We start from the raw sequence: 19,855 nt of genomic DNA on the forward strand, positions 1-19,855 counted from the left end.
GCAGAAAACATAAAAGCAACAAAAGACATTTTGGAAATTACATTCGGTAATTAAATTTCTACTAGAGGTATGAAAAGAAAGAACATGATGCAATCAGCAAATCACATCAAGAAAACACATTGCAGAAAATGAAACAAGGATCTAGGAACACCAGCAACCAGACCAACATAGCATTGGCAGTACCCTGGGAGAGCAGGGAGAAATGTTGTAGAGAGAACATTGGAAGAAGCTATTAAAAATTTTAAAGTGATAAGCACTGTCAAATACAAGAAGAATAAACTCAGTCACAAGACAAAACTAATACTATGGAAAAAAGAAAAAAGGGCAGGGGAGGGAGTGGAGGGAAGGCTGTGACTTTAGCAGGGAAACAATCTAACCTTCCCTTAAAAGCAGGCCATGGGTCCCCAGAATGGCATGCACTCAATTTGCAGCAGCCAAGATCATTCAAAGATTCTTTTTTCCAACTATCAAGCATTTGTTGACTAATTGTCTTCTTGCATCTGATCACAGTGGTATAAACAGTAGGTCTTCTCACCTTTTTCAAGCCTGAGTGTACCTAGTCTTCCTCTAGACATTCATAATGAATTGCTTTTCATTTAGTTATTTATTGTTTATATTTTATAGTTAGGACCTAAAATGGTTGGATTTTATGGGTGAACTATGTGCTATTTTGATACCTATATGTGACATATATAAATAGTACACAATGTTCATCAGCTTGGAAAAGAAATGCTAGCTAGATATGTGAGTCCACACAGGGAATCCTAGCAGTCAAATATGAGATGCAGGGGGATCTCAAGATACCAAAGTCCTTCCTCAAAATACAAAAAGTTAAAAATAGATGCATTTTATCCATAAACTTAAATGGTAAATGGAAACCCCTTTGTACAACTAAAGATAAATATAAATATAAACAATGTAAAGGTAAATATATTAGGAAATTCTCACTAATTCCATGGCATGAATAAAATTTGATGGCATTAAACAGATGAAATATACTAAATCACAAATAATGAATCTACTCCTGTGAGTATATTCTGACCTCAAGCACTAACTGAACCATATACTGAAACTCTGCTCTGGATTTGCAGTGCTTCCCTCCTCTAAAGATTTTTTTTTAAAAAAGAATAAATCCTAGCTACTCAGGAGCCTGAGATCTGAGGATCATAGTTCAAAGTCAGCCATGGCAGCAAAGTCCATGAGATTCTTATCTCCAACAAACCACCAGAAAACCAGAAGTGGTACTATAGCTCAAGTGGTAGAGTGCTAGCCTTGAGCTGAATAGCTGAGGAACGGTGCCCAGGCCCAGAGTTCAAGCCCCATGACCAACAATAAAAAAAAAAAATAAAAATAAAAGTCTTATGCTCTGTTATTTCTCCATTTCCTCTGGTCTTCTGGTCTTCTAGGATCAACCCATTAATTACAAGTACTTTGAGTTCAAACAAGGCTTCAATTATCACTCAACCCCTTAGACACTAATTAAAAAAAAACATCAGGGATAACATCCCAGCCAGTGGAGAACAAGCTTTTACTCTCAGTGTCTGGGGAAAAAGAGAACTCTCCTAGAAACATTGAAGAAGATAAGGTCAAGTTTAACCTGAGGAAAATTTTGAAATGAGCAGGAGCCAGGTCATGAAATGATTTGCTATCTTCATCAGATGTCATCTCCAATGTCTACAGCACAATTTAGGGAAAATCTGCAGACCTGTGGCCCAAAGAAAACCAGAAAACCCTGAGGCTTTCCAACAGGACAGCAGCAAGGAAATTCAATTCACCTTCTAGAAAGAGCTCTCTACACCTGCAAAGGTCAGGTAAGGGCAAGGTCACAGTAGCCTCATCAGAGCACCAACAAGTGATATCTTCCTGACATATGCCCCACCTGTGCAGTGATTGCATCCTCCAAGCAGACACGCGTCAGGCTGCTCCATCTCTTAGCCGAGTCCTCTAGAAGCCAGGGATCCATCAAGGTAAATCCATGATGGATGCCCTTGACTCTGTATTTTTTTTTTAAAAAATCCTTGCAATATGGAGTAGTGGGATTTGCATTTCATTTTTGCACTATTTGCTTTCAAATAATACAATAGGTAAAAGCTAAAATTGTAATATAAAGGTTTTTGCAGCTACCCAGGCAGGATAGTTGCTAAGTCTCTTATCTTCAGTTGACTAGTGAAAAAAAGAAATAAGACAGAAAAAAGTAAGCAGTAACTGGAGCTGAGGGCCAAGTGAACAAAAGCTCAGGGACAGTGCCCAGGCACTGAGTTCAAGCCACATTATGCACAAAAAAAAAAGGCTTTTGCTTTATTTTAGCAGAGTAGTACTGAAGACAAGCAATGAGATTGTACTATTAGGCTTCCTCCTTTTTTTCAGCTAATGCTTTGAGCCTTGATTTATTCTAGCCAGAACCTCTATGTAAGGAAAAGCAGACCATTGAATCAAGATTACAAATACAGTTCTGTAGTTTCCCACTGAGTTTGTGATGAAGGAGAACTTGTTAGCATCAGTTAAGAATTCTACAAGCTTCCTCCCTTGGATTCAGTCTCTTGTGGTGCAATCTAGGTATGGCCTTGGCAGGTGCCCAGGTCCTTCACCTGGTTTCTTAGATGAAAGGAATCATAAGTGAAATTTCAGATTGAGTTTTTTAAAGATGCTTAGAACTCTTCAATAAAGCAATAAAACTCTACAGCTGAGTTTCCACACATGTGCTGCATTCCAAAACTTTCACATACTCTACTGTTAAGTTAAAATTGATTTCTCCTGTTGTAGAGTAGGTGGAATGTTTTATCTAGGCCTAAAGGAATTTCACATGTAAATGTCAAGAGAGAAATACATAGATAACAAAGATGTTGAGATCAATTGAAAGGATTGTATATGGCACAGAGGAAGATACATATCACAAGCAATGTTCCATATGTTCATAGCCTAGCCTGAGAGTAGACATGGTGCAGGTACTGTCATCAAAATACACGATGATGTCCCAGCATAACAATGTTTATTGTAGCACAAGTCACCATAACCAACATATGGAATCAAACCAGAAGCCCCTCAATGGATGAATAGCTCAAAAATATGATATATGTACATAATGGAATTTTATTCAGCCATTAGAAAGAATGATACTGTACCATTTATAAAGAAATGAAAATATTTGAAAAAATAGATTGTGATTTGAGTTAGGCCCAGAGAAGACAAAGGTTGCATCGTTTTCCTCATATGTGGAAGCTACAAGTAGCCTGCAAACTTCCAGTTGAACCCATGGGTTATTATGCAGATATTTACGAATGTATTAACTAAAATATGGTGGACTGAAAGCAAAATTTAAATAGGGTAATTTCTTAGAAAGACAAAGTCAAATCTCAACAAAATAAGCACCAGAAACGAGTACTGGCAAGAGGGTGGTGGTGGCCAAGATGGCAAGGGTATATGAATAAAAAGTAGAAAAGGAGGGCCAAGAATTGAATGTATATACTACAAAATTAAGAAAAGTAAGGGGAGGGAGGGATTGAGAGTTGCGGGTGAGAATATTGAAAGTGGTGACACTAACCAAGATGCATTTTCTTCATAAGCTTCTCTGTTAAATGGCAACTCCTTTGTACAACAACTTAAAGATAAGCTATAAAATTAAATTTAGAAACAATACCCTAGTGCCACTGCTAAGGGAAATAGATGAGCCGATGCCCAGAAGAAACTGCAAGGTGTTCAATGAGCAAAGGATATAAGCCCTACTTTCAGCAGAACTATTTTAGAAAATAGGTCCTTACTTTTACAATAACTATTAGTATAATTAATAATAATTAGTGTTAGAAAATTTTGTGTATTTGCTGCACCAGATAAGGAAAACTGCCAGCAGAGGGACAGTAACTCTGAGACTGGTGTTCTTACACAGGACAGAAATAAGGAAGATACAGGCAGTACATGCCTGCCTTGCATGCTGAAACCTGCAGCCTAAGGGATGACACATGGAACATTAATACAAACAATCGGAATAGTTTGAGTTAGGTTGACTTGAGAAGAAGCTAGATCTAGTTGAGAGAAGCAATCTTTAGTTGAGACCATGATGACAGTCAAGTTTGATATGAACCAGCTCACAATCTCGTGAAAGAATTTGGAACATCCTGCTGAGGTGACAGCTGGAAACAATGTCTGAAAGGACTTTGCTGGGGAGTGGCAATGGCAGACCTGGAGAGTATCATGTTTATCCAGGAAAAGGAGCCTGTAGCCTGGAAAATGCCCCTACATGGGTAGTAGGAAAAGTAAAAGGCCAAGGAACCCTAACAGAAGCCCAGCCTTGAACAGGGCACCAAGAAAATAACTGCACACAGGGCATCAGATGCAAGGTCTAATAGTCAGGGATGGACAGTATCTGGCTTTGGGGTTGAGAAGCTCTGTGTGTGTGTGTGTGTGTGTGTGTGTGTGTGTGTGTGTGTGTGTGTGTGTGTGTGTGTGTGTGTGTGTGTGTGTGTGTGTGTGTGTGTGTGTGTGTGTGTGTGTGTCTTACATATAACTGCAATTTATGAGGAAAATGAAAATGAAAGCTATCATGTATTCTTACACCAGTTAGGTTGGGTAATATAAAACAAATGATAAGGAAATGCTGACAAATATGTGGAAGAAAAATTTATTTGAGGAGGAGTGCATCAACTCAGGGCCTCGTGCTCTTGTTTAGTGTCTTTGCTCAGGCTGGCACTCTTCCTCTTGAGCTACACCTCCACTTCCAGCTTTTTGCTGGTTAAGTGGAAATAAGAGTCTTATAGACATTTCTGTCCAGGCTGGCTTTGAACAGTGATCCTCAGATTTTAGCCTCCTGAGTAATTAGGATTACATATGTGAGCCACCAGTGAAAGTTTACTGTCCCTCTGCAAATAGACCTTCCTTACCTGATCCAGCTTTCAACTCACTGTTGGTGGTCATGCAAATTAGTATAGCATTACAGAGAAATGAAGAGATTTTCATTACAAAACTAAAAATAGACCTAGCCTAAGATCCAGCTTCCCATTCCTGGATGTATATCTTTAACAAAAATTAAATCACCAAACTAGATACACATGCATGCCAATATTTATTGCTGTACTATTTGTAATACCTAAACTAAGAAATCAGCTGAGATACTCATCTGTGGATAAATGGATAAAGAAAATGGATGCACAATGCAGAAAAGACACAATTAAAAGACTAAAGTCTTCTTGTCTGAGGCAAAATGATTAGACCATGTGAAATAGGGGGGAAAACTATGTTCTCCCTCATATGCAGAAACTAAAAAAGGTCCACCTGAAAGAGGGGTAGGGATTAGGTATTGGGAAGGATGTGGTAGAGGGAGGTGGAAAAGGAGGGTTAGATTTGATTAATGCATGTGTGAAAAATAGTATGCTCTACCCCATCCCAATGTGTGTTAATATGTTAATAAAAAAACAAAGCAAAGACCTTGTAAGCTAAGCCCCAGGGAAGATTCAGTGAGTGAGGTCAGACATTGAGGGAAGGAGGTGCTACAACCACAACCAGTCAGCCCAGAGGCCCACCTCATTCTGTCTACCTAAGACACTCCTGGGGACCAGGAACTCACCATCATTCTCACCATTGTGAAAGCAGATGAGCCCAGACATGGCTCCTAATATGATCTATATAAAGTAGGTTTTAGAGGTGCGGTAAGCCAGGCACCAGTGGCTCATACCTGTAATCCTAGCTACTCAGGAGGCTGAGATCTGAGGGTTAAGATTTGGAGCCAGAACAGGCAGAAAAACCCCTTATCTCTAATTAACAAACTAAAAGCCAGAAGTGGTGTTAAGGTTCAAGTGGTAGAGCACCAGGCTTGAGCAATAAAAGCTAAGGGACAGCCCCAGACTCTGAGTTCAAGCCCCAAGTCCACCACAAAAATAAACTAATTAATTTTTAAAAGTGCTAAGTCAAAGCCAGACATAGGTGGCTCACACCTGAATTCCTACGTACCCAGGAGACTGGGATCTGAGGACTCAGTTCAAAGCCATCCCAGATAGGAAAGTCCACGAGACTTAACTCTAGCTAATCACCACAAAATTGGAAGTGTGGCTCAAAGTGATAGAACAGCAGCCATGAGCAAAACACTCAGGGACAGAGCACAGGACCCAAATTCAAGCCCATGACCGACAAATAAAACAAAAAGTGCTAAGCCTGACTTTGCCCTATCACAGCTTTCTGTGTTAAAACAGACCCTGATTATTTAGAGACAAATTTCCATTTGTAAAACAACTGTCTTTAGGGGCTGGGAAAATGGCTCAGTGGTAGAGTGCTTGCCTTGCATGCATGAGGCCCTAGGTTCGATTCCTCAGCACCACATAAGCAGAAAAAGCAGGAAGTGGTGCTGTGGTTCAAGTAGTAGAGTACTAGCCTTGAGCTGAAGAGCTGAGGGACAGCGCCCAGGCCCAGATTTCAGGCCCCATGATCGGCAAAAAAAAAAAAAAAAAAAAAAAAAATGTCTTTAAGTATTCTTGATAGAATAGTGGACGGAAATACAATCAGTTTTTCACAAGAATATGATTGAGAACATTAAAGCAAACACTGTGTACCTTCACACTATGGAAGGAGAAACCAATACTTATACTTAACCATTAGGATTGGAATTATTTTCAAATAACAATGGAGTTATTCCAAGTATGAATTTATGGGAGTCTGCTTGATGCAACCTCTAAGTTAAATTGATCTCTATAAATTTTATAATCTGTGGGAAAATCACCAAACCAATCATTTGAAGGAAAAAAGCTCCATTAATTACTTGCATGCAGCATTTATATTCAGGTTTATCAATGAGCACAGCCCTTCCATTAGAACTGGCAGGGCTCGAGAGTGGGATGTTGGAAGTTAAAGGAGCTCTGTAGAAAAGCTACAAATCAACAGATGGTAATGCCCTTGTTTCCTGATGGCAAATGCATCCAGACACTAAATTGACAGCATTTCCTATCACTAAGAGATAACAGCTGCTTGTAAAAAGTCTATCTGGAATCTAAACATCACTTCAATGTGAGACAGATGTTAGCCTTGTATCAATCTCTATGGCTTTTTATTTTTCATTAAATCCCAAGGGTTATTTCCTACTACACAAGAACTTTCTTCCTTTGTTCAAAATTCTGTTTCATATATATATACATACTTATATATATATATATATATATATATATAAGTATGTATATATATATGAAACATATATATATATGTCTTCTAGGCCTATATATATATATGAAACATATATATATATATATATGAAACATATATATATATGTCTTCTAGGCCTAGCTTCCACATATGATTGAAAACATACAAAATTTTGCTCTTCAAACTTTTGTTTCACTCAAAATGATGTTCTCCATTTGCTGTAAATGAAACAATTCCATTTATCTTTATTGTTGTGTAGTATTTCTTAATACACATATATGTGTGTTTATTAATTCATCTTTATATAGAGATATAGATATACATCATCTGTATATACATACATATACATGGGTGTGGGGGTGGTTCATCTCTTTGGGGTTCCTCAGTTGATCCAATTGTTTGGCTACTATGAACAGCATAGCAATAAACGTAGGTAGACAGGTGCCCTTCTGGTTATGGATTACACTCCTTTGGATATTTGCTCAAATAGTGAGTGGTATGACAGGATCACAAGGAACCTCTATACTGATTTCCAAACTTACTGCACTTATCAACAAGAAAATATGAAATTTCTTGTTTCTCTGCATCTTCATCAGCTTTTGTTGTTGTTTTCCTCATGGCTGCCATTCTAATGAGTGAGATGGAATTTATATATATATATATATATATATATATATATATATAATTATTTATATGGATAAACATAGATCATACATCAAACAGAAAAGAAGGGGGAAGGAGAGAATAAACAAAAAAATTGAGAGTAACATTACAACATATTTCAATTATATATGAAATATATAATTGTCTAAGGATCAACAGCCAAAGTGAGCCGGGACAGGAAAATCCATCAGAGTCCTATTTCAAAATAACCACCAGAAAACTGAAAGTAGCACTGTGGCTCAAAGTGTTAGAGTGCTAGCCTTGAGCAAAAATCCTAAAATCTGATTATGTGTTACTTAGGTATTGAATCCAGAGCGTTATGCATGCAAAGCAAGCACTCTACCACTGACTCACATTCCCAGACCAATACCAATAAATTTTAAAGACCTGAAATTTTATTTAAAACTGTCATTCATACAATATACATCCCATAAAGACTTTTACCATTCTCAGGATTCAAACATTGAAACAAGTTTTGTTTTCCTCATTTTAACAGATACAGAAAGTGAAGTTTTGAGAGACTACATGGTTTAGTTAAGATCACAAAGAGAAAGGAGAAACTATGAATTGTATGCTGCTGTTCTGACTTTGCTTCTGACTTCTCCACATCCCAGTGTCTCCACAGAGGTAAGAATGGTAAGACAGGGCTGTTACCAAGAAAGAGAAGACACTGGCATCTGAAAACGATTTCACTATTTAGCTCAGAAGTTATTTATTTGAACCTCTTAACAGCTACCAGAAGATGCCTCAGCATGAGAAATGACAACCAGAGCTCCTTGGGGAATTCCCTGACAGATTTCATCCTTGTGGGTATTTCTGACCGACCATGGCTTGAGCTCCCTCTCTTTGTGGTCCTCCTGGTCTCCTATGTGCTGGCAATGTTGGGAAACATTTCCATCATCCTGGTGTCCCGCCTGGATCCCCAACTCCAGAGCCCTATGTACATCTTCCTCAGCCACCTGTCCTTCCTGGATCTCTGCTATACCACCACCACGGTCCCCCAAATACTGTTCAACATTGGCAGCTCCAAGAAGACCATCAGCTATGGAGGCTGCACAGTGCAATATGCAATTTTCCACTGGTTGGGAGGCACTGAATGCATTATCTTGGCCATCATGGCTCTGGATCGCTACGTGGCCATCTGCGAGCCCCTCCGGTATGCCCTTATCATGCACCGCTCTCTCTGCCAGCAGCTGGTGGCTGTGGCCTGGCTCAGTGGCTTTGGCAACTCTCTCGTGCAAGTGGTTCTGACTGTACAATTGCCTTTCTGTGGGCGGCAGGTGCTAAACAACTTCTTTTGTGAGGTGCCAGCCATGATCAAGTTGTCCTGTGCTGACACGACCGTGAATGATACAACATTAGCGGTGGTGGTGGCCTTCTTTGTGCTTGTCCCCCTAGCTCTCATCCTTCTCTCCTATGGCTTCATTGCCCGAGCTGTGCTCAGGATCCAGTCCTCCAAGGGAAGGCACAAGGCCTTTGGGACTTGTTCTTCCCACCTGGTGGTGGTCTCTCTCTTCTACCTACCTGCCATCTACATGTACGTGCAGCCCCCCTCCAGACACTCCCAGGAGCAGGGCAAGTTTATCTCTCTCTTCTATTCCATAGTCACCCCCACCCTGAATCCCTTCATCTATACGCTGAGGAATAAGGATGTGAAGGGAGCTCTCAGAAGACTCCTTGTAAGGATCAGGAGGCTGTGCAGATTGTGATGATCTGAAGATGTTGCACTTGCCATCTATTCAAGAACATTGGGCAAATGTATTATTTGCTCAGAGCATGTTACATTTCCAGAATTAGTAGCTAAGCAGAAAGTATTTTGAGAGATTTGAGAACCTCAAAAATCCTTTATCCCAAACATCTGACCCCTCACATGATCATAATGCTTGAGATTTGCAAGCTAAGCTGATTCTGAACATGTAATTCTAATAGGCCATGTGTTTTTATAGATTTAAGTAATTCTGTTTATTGAGTTATTTCATTTCTAATTTTCTAGCTCTTCTTTTTTTCTTTTTCCTTTTTCTTTTACTACCCCCACCCTCAATTTGTCTCTTTTTAAGCTGCTTTCTTCCTTTTCAATTATCCCTACATTTGTGTAATATGAAACTGAAAGACCGTCTTACACATTTTCTCCATAGATTTAAACTCTCCCTGAGTTTAGTATGATATTATCAAGACATTATAAAAAATAAATGAATTCTTTTCCTCTTTTGTGATCAGAAATGACTTTTTTTCCTCCTGTAATTCAAGTTTCCTCCTATAGAAGCTTTTCTTTACATTGACTGGCAAATATTTAGTGTAAATTTATCTATCTATGTTTTCCTCTATACAAATCTACCTATTTTAGAATTCAACATAGAAATTAGATACAGTAAGGAAATAGCAACAGCCACCAATATTTTTAAAATACAACCATAATAGCATGCCATCATAAGTTATTTAAAATGTATGAATTGCATATTTGTAGAATATTTTATGGACTGTATCTAAACTGTCGTAGACAGTAGAGAAAAGAAATTGTGAAAAATAAAACTGTGGGTAAGGGGAAACTTATACATGAGCAAATTCTAAATATAAGTAAAGAAACAAAACATAAAAACAAATGAAAATTGTATAAATAAAAGGACAATAAATGAAATAGTAAGAAACACTGCAGATTTCAAAGGCACATTTCAGCAAACAGTAGAAACAATCAGTAGATAAACATGAACCAATAAACATCATAAAGTTGAAGAACAGAAAAGTATTTCAGAAAGGTAATCAGTTGTAATGACCTGTAAGATACCATCAACCAGAGCAACATAGCAATGCAGGAATACTGGGGGAGGAGAGAAAACTAAAGGAAATAATGGCACAAAATTTTCTGAGCTAATGAAGTACAATAAAAGAAGCATCCAAGAAACTCAACCTATAAACCGAGAAGATAATCAAGGAAACCTACACCAATCACATGAAAATTACACCAAGAAAACCAAAAAAAGATTGGGGGAAAAAAGTGTTGGCACAAATGTGGGAAAATGTACTTAAGATAGGAATGTGATCCCATACAGTTCTGTGAATGATGTTAGATATAAATAGAGAAAGGCAGATGACCAGACAGACAGATAGATAAACAGACAGATATTCTAGTTCTGTGTGTGCCCTGAAAATAACTGGATCTGGGCACTGGTAGCTCAAGTCTGTAACCCTAACTATTCAGGAGGCTGAGATCTGAGGATCATGGTTCAAATCCAGCCCATGCAGGAAAATCATGAGATTCTTAGCTCCAATTAACCTCCAGAAAACCAGAAGTGGTGCTGTGGCTCAAAGTGGTAGAGCACTAGCCTAGGGTGAAAATCTCAGGGACAGCTCCCACACCCCTAAATTCAAGCCCCCCACAACTGACAAAAGACAAAAGGAATTGAAGGCAGAAGTTCAAGCAGTTATTTTTATACCAAAGTTTATAGTAGAATATTTACAATAAAAAATATAGAAGTGGATAGGCACCAATAATCCTAGCTACTCAGGAAACTGAGACCTGAGGAATGGGGTTAGAAGCCAGCCTATGTAGGGAAGTTTGTGAAACTCTTAACTCCAAACCCAGAAATGGGGCTGTGGCTCAAGTGGCAGAGCATTAGCCTTGAGAACAAAAGCTGAGGGACAGCACTCAGACCCAAGGTTCAAGCTCCAGGACTAGCTAAATAAATAAATAAATAAATAAATAAATAAATAAATAAATAAATAAATAAATAAATAAAATATGGGATTGTAACTATATAACAGGCTGTAATATGCATATATAATCCAATATTACTCAGCCTTTGTGAAAGTTGAGCATCCTGATAAATGCCACAACATAGGTGAATCTGGATATTATTTAAATGTAAGAAGCCAATAGAAAAAAATAACAAATAGTGTGTGATTCTATTTCTCTGAAGTGTAGAGACTAGTTAGAATCAGGTGTAATGATGAGTGACAGCATCTAGGGCTAGGGAGGAACAGATGAATGGGGAGGTATTGTTTACTAGCACTACTTAGATTGAGAGATGAACAGATTCTAGAGTTGAATGAATGGTAGTGATGGAGAACAATACAGATATACTTAATATCATTAATTTGTACACTTAAATATACTACACATATATATGCTATGCTTAATTGCATGTCCTGTATATTTTATCATTACAATAACTGAGTGGAATTTGCAAGGCTCTAAGTTAAAATTCATTTGATGGCCTCCTTCAAGAAAGAAATCTGAATAATTATGTAGCTACTTGAACATTGCCAAAGTAAAATCTGCTATTCGCACCTCCTACATCCTAAATCCAACTGGACTGAGAAAAAAAAACACACTGGGTAGGAATTCCTTTGATAATTTTCCTGGAAGAGATGTGCTAGAGAAAAAGACAGCGTGATCTCTTTATGTGACATGAGGGCAGTTTAGTTTTATCTTCCAGTTTGGACTGGAATATAAAAAATGGTGGGGGGGGCGGGGATTTTAAAGATAGTAAGGACATAGAAGAAAGAGTGAACAGGGGAATATCATTTTAAAATTATTATTATTTGAGTTGACTATGAGTTATTTGATTATGTTTAGAATATTCTAACACTTAACTTTATCCCTCCTTCAAAGCAGAGCATAGGGTAGTATGACAGAGAATAACCCAGTATTTAAAAATTCTATTAGAGGAATCATTCTATGAATAGAGTGGGAGGCTTATGGACATTGTCCTAGAGTTATGGAAATAGAAAAACTCTATCCTCAAGCTTTATCTCTTTCTTTAGTAATATATGTAAATGTATGTGTATATACATGCATAGTAATATACATACATGGTATGTATGTATATTATATATACTGTACATTGTGATATACATATATGTACATATACATATATGTATATATGCACATATATTTGTATATGTGTAAAGCAGAAGGCCAAAGAAAGAGAAAATCTGAGTCTCCCCAATACATTTGTCCTGTTGGGCGTCTCAGAGTATTCATGGTTGCATATCCCCATCGTTGCGGTGGTCCTGGTCTCCCATATTCTCACTCTCATTGGAAAGAGCACCACCATCCTTCTGATCATGATGGAGCCCAGACTCCAGACATCCATGTACTTCTTCCTGGACAATTTCTTGCTACTGGACCTCTGTATCACCTGCACTATGGTCATCAGCTTCTGGCCAACCTCTGGGTCCCAGAGAAAACAATTTCCTCCTGGGGATGCATCACACAAGCCTACCACTTCCATTGGACAGGTGGTACTGAATGTGTCCTGTTATCAGTAATGGCCTTTGGTGGCTGTGTGGCAATCTGCCATCCTCTCAGATCCAGTCTCATCATGCATCCCTGGGCATGTGTGTGGCTGGTAGCTGTATCCTGGTTCTGTCCTGGCCAATTCCCTGCCATAGTCCACACTCACCCTCCAGCTTCCCCACTGTGGTCCTCACACCCTGGACCACTTCTGTGAGGTGCCTGCTCTAATACACCTGGCTGGTGAAGACACTATGGCTAACCACCTCTCCTTGAGTCTGGGTGCCATCCCTTTTGCACTGATGTCTCCCCTCTGGTGCTCATCTCCTACACGCTCATTGCTAGGGCTGTGCTAAAGTTACCAACAGCTGAAGAAAAGCACAAGGCACTCAGCACCTGCAGTTACCACTTAGTGGCTGTCACCATGTACTTCGAGTCAGCCATCTACATGTACTTCCAGCCTACCGCCAGCAGCACTCAGGCCAAGTTCCTGTATTTCTTCTATTGTATCATCACTCCACTACTCAATCCACTCATCTTCACTCTGAGAAACAAGGACATGAAGGCAGCAAGGAAGAGGATCCTACAACTCCAGGGAAGGAGGAAGTATTTCAAAGCCAGATTTGTTAATTGGCTATTGATTCTTTGAGAGTTTGTATATGTTTATGTGTATCTTTAAGCCTTTAAGACTAGATCCTGTAAATGAGAAAAAATTGTGCCATATTTTCCTTCTTATCTTGATTTATCTTTCCCAACATGATTCCCAAATCCATCTAAAAACCTGACAATGGCACAATTTCACTTTTCTTATGGTTCAGTAATATTGCACTATATATATATATATATATATATATATATATATATCATATTATCTTTATCCATTCATCAGTTGTTGGGTTTATTAGCTGATTCCTCTACTTGGCCATTCTGAACAGAACTGCAATAAATATGAATATGTGTGTTGTACAAAGTACTATATGCATGTATTTATATGTATATGTATCTTCTTTAGTAATTATCAAATCATATTTTATAATTTCTTCTCTCCTGAAATGTAATTATCATGATAAATTTTGTGTTTATCACTCTCTCGCTATTTTTGTGTTTTATAGCTATTTGAGAAATAATAAAATGAAAAACTAAAGCAAAAAATTACAAATAGGTAGATGTTTCTCTTGTGTATTGATTTACCTTCCTTTCATATACATGCCAAGAATGATATAGTGGAATCACAAAATACTTCTGTTTTCAGTTGTTTAAGAACCCTCCACATGCTGCTTTTCATGGTGCTTGCTACCTACATTCTCACCAATGTTGTATGATGTAGGGCTAGATCTCCGGCAGGAGGTAAGCGTGAATGTCGTGCACAAGGAACACATGTTGGGAGAACAGGCTTAAGCAGGACTCGTTTATTCTTGCACAAGGGGGAATTTTATAGCCCCAGCTTTCCCAACCTCCTGAGTCCTTCCCAGCCAATTACTTAGCGGGGAGTTGATGTAAGGCACTTGTGACGGGCACTGCTTGGTGACATGCACTGATTGGTCCCTGGGGGCATGTAGGGAGCGTGGACAGCTCATGGCTGGCAAGCTAGGCAGATGTGCCTGTGGGTCGTGTCTCTATGAGAAGGAAGTGTGCTTACTCAACCAGATCTGACCGGCTCTACCCACAGTATGAGAGTTCCATGTAACTACATTCTCAGCCCGTCTGGGCTGGCTCTTATCTTCAATGAATCACCAAATGCCAGATGTAGAGCTGTAGTTCAAGTGCTAGTGTCAAACTTGAGTGCACAGGATAAGCCAGAATGCAAGGCCCTGTGTTGAAGCCCCAGAACCAGCACACACAAAACAGTAGCTATTTATTAGCCATCATAGTCCAGCTGAGCAGGGATAAATTCTCCAGACTGACTTTAAAGGATGAAAAAATCCTTTGATCACTGTGAGTTTCGTCTCTCAAGTACTCTATGCTCCTATCCTATGATTCCTCTCTAAATTTTTTCAATTTGAAAACAAGCTTTTTATTTATTTCTTAGTGAGCAGTGACCTGTCTACTGGCAAGCACAGTCCACACTGACACACTTTTAAAAAAAAATACTTCTAAAAATAAACGTAGAGAATGCACATGTAACAATAAAAAAAGAATTATTGTCACCTAAAATATAGCTTGACTAAAGCACTGATAATTTAATGTTTCCTCTTTTAGACATTTTTTGAGAGAAAATTATTTTGCCCATGCAAATGACCTCACCCTTCAGCTCTTCAATATTTTCTCTGATTTGGTTCCAGACTCCCCAGTCAATGCTTGACTCAAAGCATGCTCCATGGACCTGCTCTACAGGCATCATCTGAGAACTTGCTAAAAATGCAGATCCCATGATTCTGTCACCACAGGACATTTGCACTCCCCATTCTCTTTTGTCTTCAAGGCTAGCCCTGCAGTTACTGAACAACTCATTTTCCTTCTACATTCCACTCTCTGTTCAGATGTCACCTGCAGAGGAAAGCTATTTCACTCCTGATGCTCTTTCCCCTTTTCTCCCTACACCATAGCATTATTATCCCATAGTATTCATTTGTATGCATTCATCTAAAAAGTTCTTCCCAGAAATATTTATGGGAAATTCACACTATGCCAGATGCTGTTCTAAACTCCTGAGAACACAGAGGAGAATAAAATAAACTTCCTATGCCACCCTACTCTCTGGGTAATATTTCATCTCCTTTGGTTTATTTATGTCTCCAAGAAGAAGCCTAATTCCCATTGCAGGTACCAGGACTTGAACCTTCTTTTTGAGAGACAAGTTTCCAATATGCTTTTGTGCTGTGCTGACCAAGTTGTGCTTGGTTGTCTTTAATCTCAGTGAAATGCACAAGGACAGCTTTCCTGTAGTAGAAATGTCTGTTCCTTGATGTCAGTCTCCAATCACATAGCTGGTGGTTGTCTTGCCTGTGTGCAAATTGTCTGAGTTTAAACATTCCTCAGTGTGGAACCAAAAAATGTGTTAGCATCAGCAACACGACCAAGCTTCAGAAAATCTTCAAGGGGAAAAGCTTATGTCCTCATTCTTCTTCCTGCATCTTTACTATGGTTTAGGTATTTGCTTTCTCAGTTTCCTCGGGGATGGTGCTCTATCACTTAAGCAGTCTCCAGCCTGGCTTTTTGCTGGCTAATTGGAGATAGAGTCTTGTGGATTTTTTTGTTGAGGTTGGCTTTGAAATTCAGGCCTCCAGGTCTCAGCCTCCTGAGCAGCTAGGATTACAGGTGTGAGCCCCTGGCACCCAACTAAAGTTGAAATTTAATTACTAATGTAACAGAATAAAAGGTAGGATTTTTTAAGTTCCAGGTATATTTTAGATATGAGACCCTTGTCCGTTGTATGGCTAGTGAAGATCTTCTCCCAATCCATGGGCTTTCTATTGATATTGCTAGCTATGTCCTTTGCCATGCAGAAGCTCTGCAACTTCATGCAATCCCATTTGTCCAACCTTTCTTTGATTTGTTGTGTTTCTGGGTCTCTATTAAGAAAATTTCATCCTGTGCCAAGGAGACCTAGGGTTTCTCCTGTTCCATCCTGTAATGTTTTCAGTGTCTGCTTTCACTCCGAGGTCTTTGATCCATTTGGAGTTGATTCTGGTGCAGGGTTTGAAGATTTGTTTTGGGGGGAATTTTAAAAAATTGAATCCCCCCAAAACAAATCTTCAAAGAAACAACTGCCCAATAAATAAGTGGGCTAAAGACTTAAAGAGAAACTTCTCTGAAGAGGAAAGAAGGATGGCCAATAGACACAGGAAGAAATGCTCAACCTCCCTAGCAATAAAAGAAATGCAAATCAAAACAACATTGAGATACCACCTCACCCCAGTTAGAAGGGCTAGAATCAAGAACTCTAGTAACAACAGGTGCTGGAGGGGATGTGGACAGAAGGGAACCTTACTGCATTGTTGATGGGAGTATAAACTTGTTCAACCACTTTGGAAAGAAGTATGGAGGCTCCTCAAAAGACTCCACATAGAGCTTGTCTATGACCCAGCAATCCCACTTTTGGGCATTTACCCAAATGATCACAAACACAAACACACTAAAGCTACCAGCACGACTATGTTTATGGCAGCATTATTTACCATAGCTAAGATATGGAACCAACCCAGATGCCCCTCAGTAGATGAATGGATCAAGAAAATGTGGTATATATACACAATGAAATTCTATGCCTCCATCAGAAACATTTCCCCATTTGTTAGGAAATGGAAAGACTTGCAAAAAATTATATTAAGTGAAGTAAGCCAGGCCCAAAGAAACACAGGTCCCATGGTTTCCCTTATTTACAATAACTAGTATATGTCTGAGTCAAGCAGAAAAGGTCAGATAAGTTGATGTTAGGGGAATGAACCCCAAGATAAATATTCAAATGTTTGGTTTTTTTTCCTTTCATGCAATTGTCTCTAACATAAGATGATTTCTTTGTTGCTTTGTATGTCCCTCCCCCCATGGTATAACCCATGCTTTTACTGTATTTGATGTTGGTATAATTTGTGGAGGGGATGGGAAAAAACAAATCGTTTAACTAGGGATACAGGTGGATCCATTACAACAATGAGATGTACAAGTCCTTATGTCGAAAAACGAACTTTACAACTTTGATGGGGGTTGGGGGGAGGACCGGGTGGGGGAAGGAGGGAGTATGGGAAGGGATGGGAAGGGGAAACAAAGAAGTGGCAACAATGCTTGATAAGAAATGTACTCGTTATCTTGCCCATGTAATTGTAACTCCTTTGTACGGTATTCTTACAATAAAAAAAAAAAAGAGAAAGAAAAAAAAAAAAGAAGGCCCTTGTCAGGAATGCCACAACACTGTTAGTGGGAATGTAAACTGGTTCTAACACTCTGGAAATAGTATGGATGTTCCTCAAAAGACTACACATAGAGATCCCCTATGACCCAGCAATTCCATTCTTGGGCATTTACCAAATGGTCACAAACAAGGCTACATTAAAGGTACCAGCACAACCATGTTCACTGAAGCATTATTTACCATAGCTAGGATATAGAACCAACTCAGATGCCCCTCAGTAGATGAATGAATAAAGAAAATGTGGTATTTATACACCATGGAATTTTATGCTTCCATCAGAAAGAATGACTTTCCCCATTAGTAAGGAAATGGAATGACTTGGGAAAAAATCATATTAGGTGAAGTAAGCCATAACGCCGCAAAAATAGGCTATATGATTTCCCTAATTTGTAATAAATAGTATATGCCTAGGATAGTCCTGGTAGAGGTTCACAGTAGCTCAACAGCTATGTACATATGACCATATAAAATGATGCTAATTGAAATGAACTCCAAGATATGAAAACAGAGAGTATTTTTAAATGTACTGTGTGAAGTTATTTCTTCTGTCTTTCATTTTTTCCCTTTGGTTTATCCCCTGTTGTCACTGTTTTTATTCCGGTACCCTGTGTCTTGTATACAGTTTATCTGATTTGGGGAAGGAAAGGGGAATTACAAAATGGTGCAACAAAGGACTAAGGATGAACCAATGCAACAGTGACACTCACAAGACACTATGTTAGAGATTAAATTTACAATTTGGGGGGGTGAGGAAAATCAGGGAGAGGGAAAGTGGGAGGAAACAGGGCAGGGGAGACACTGTTCAACAAGAAATATACTCATTACCTTACTTATGTAACTATAACCCCTGTGTATCACCTTTCAAATAAAATAAAATATTAAACTGGTGCCAGTGGCTCACACCTGTAATCCTAGCTACTCGGGAGGCTGAGATCTGAGGATCATGGTTCAAAGCCAGCCAGGGCAGGAAAAGCCATGAAACTCTTATCTCCAATAAACCACCAGAAAAACCAGAAGTGGTGCTGTGGCTCAAGTGGTAGCATGGTAGCCTTCAGCTGAAGAGCTGAGGGACAGTGCTCAGACCCAGATTCAAGCCCCATGACCAACATTTCCTGCCTCAAGACTAATTTTCCTTCCAACTTTTAAAAGACTTTTACACCCATTAATATATGTCTCTATACAACACACAAAAAAAGAGGGAACATGGTGCTGTGAAAAACACAATGAAGCCAGGCACCGGTGGTTCATGCCTGTAATCCTAGCTACTCAGGAGGCTGAGATCTGAGGATCAGGGTTCAAAGCCAGCCTGGGCAGGAAAGTCTGTGAGACTCTTATCTCCAATAAACCACTAGAAAACCAGAAGTGGTGCTGGTTGAGCACTTGCCTTGAGCTAAAGAACGCAAGGACAGTGCGCAAGCCCAGAGTTCAAGCCCCATGACTGGCAAAAAAAAATAAAAAAGAAAGAAAAGCAAAGCACAATGAGCAAGGGGTCAGGAAATGTGGCTCTAATCTTCACTACCCACCTCCTCACTTCCTACCACAGAACCATCACTCAGCCACTCAGTGTTAAAATCCCTCCATGAGGATAAGTTCATGATAAAAATAACAACAGTAATAACATCAGCTCTACTGTGAGGATCAAGATAATGGGTAAAGAAGCACTTACCCAACAAAATACAACACAATTACAATTCAGCTTTTATGGACCATACTGCCTTGCCATGTTCTCAAAATATTTCATATGTAAATCTTCTCTTTTTTAGCCAGACAGTTCAGTTGGGGATGTAGATCATTGGGAGAATGCTTATCTAGCATATACAAGGCTCTAAGTTTGTTCCTCAATACTACAAGAAAACTAACCAAAAATAACTTTTTCTAGCTAGATAATATGCTCATGGAGAGGTGTACAATGCAAATTTGTTTTGTTATCTGTTCCAATGTTGGTGGTGTCATTTGAGACAAATAATACACATACAAAGAGTTCTTGATAC

General features: G+C 39.0%; 1 protein-coding gene and 1 pseudogene across 1 annotated transcript; both read left to right on the plus strand.

Moving 5' to 3' along the window:
- The first annotated feature begins 8,534 nt into the window (after positions 1–8,534).
- Positions 8,535–9,491, plus strand: LOC138835562 (olfactory receptor 2B11-like). The gene has a single exon (XM_070034046.1). The coding sequence runs from the start codon at positions 8,535–8,537 to the stop codon at positions 9,489–9,491; it is 957 nt and encodes a 318-aa protein (XP_069890147.1).
- A 3,163-nt stretch (positions 9,492–12,654) lies between these two features.
- LOC138835563 (olfactory receptor 2C1-like) lies at positions 12,655–13,664 on the plus strand (annotated as a pseudogene).
- Positions 13,665–19,855: the final 6,191 nt, after the last annotated feature.

Source organism: Dipodomys merriami, unplaced genomic scaffold (assembly GCF_024711535.1).
Source record: "Dipodomys merriami isolate MVZ:Mamm:240054 unplaced genomic scaffold, mDipMer1.0.p SCAF_24, whole genome shotgun sequence".
Lineage (NCBI taxonomy): Eukaryota > Metazoa > Chordata > Mammalia > Rodentia > Heteromyidae > Dipodomys > Dipodomys merriami.

Excerpts from the sequence above, each read along its gene's own strand:
- LOC138835562 (XM_070034046.1), top strand. The coding sequence starts at position 8,535 with ATGAGAAATGACAACCAGAGCTCCTTGGGGAATTCCCTGACAGATTTC.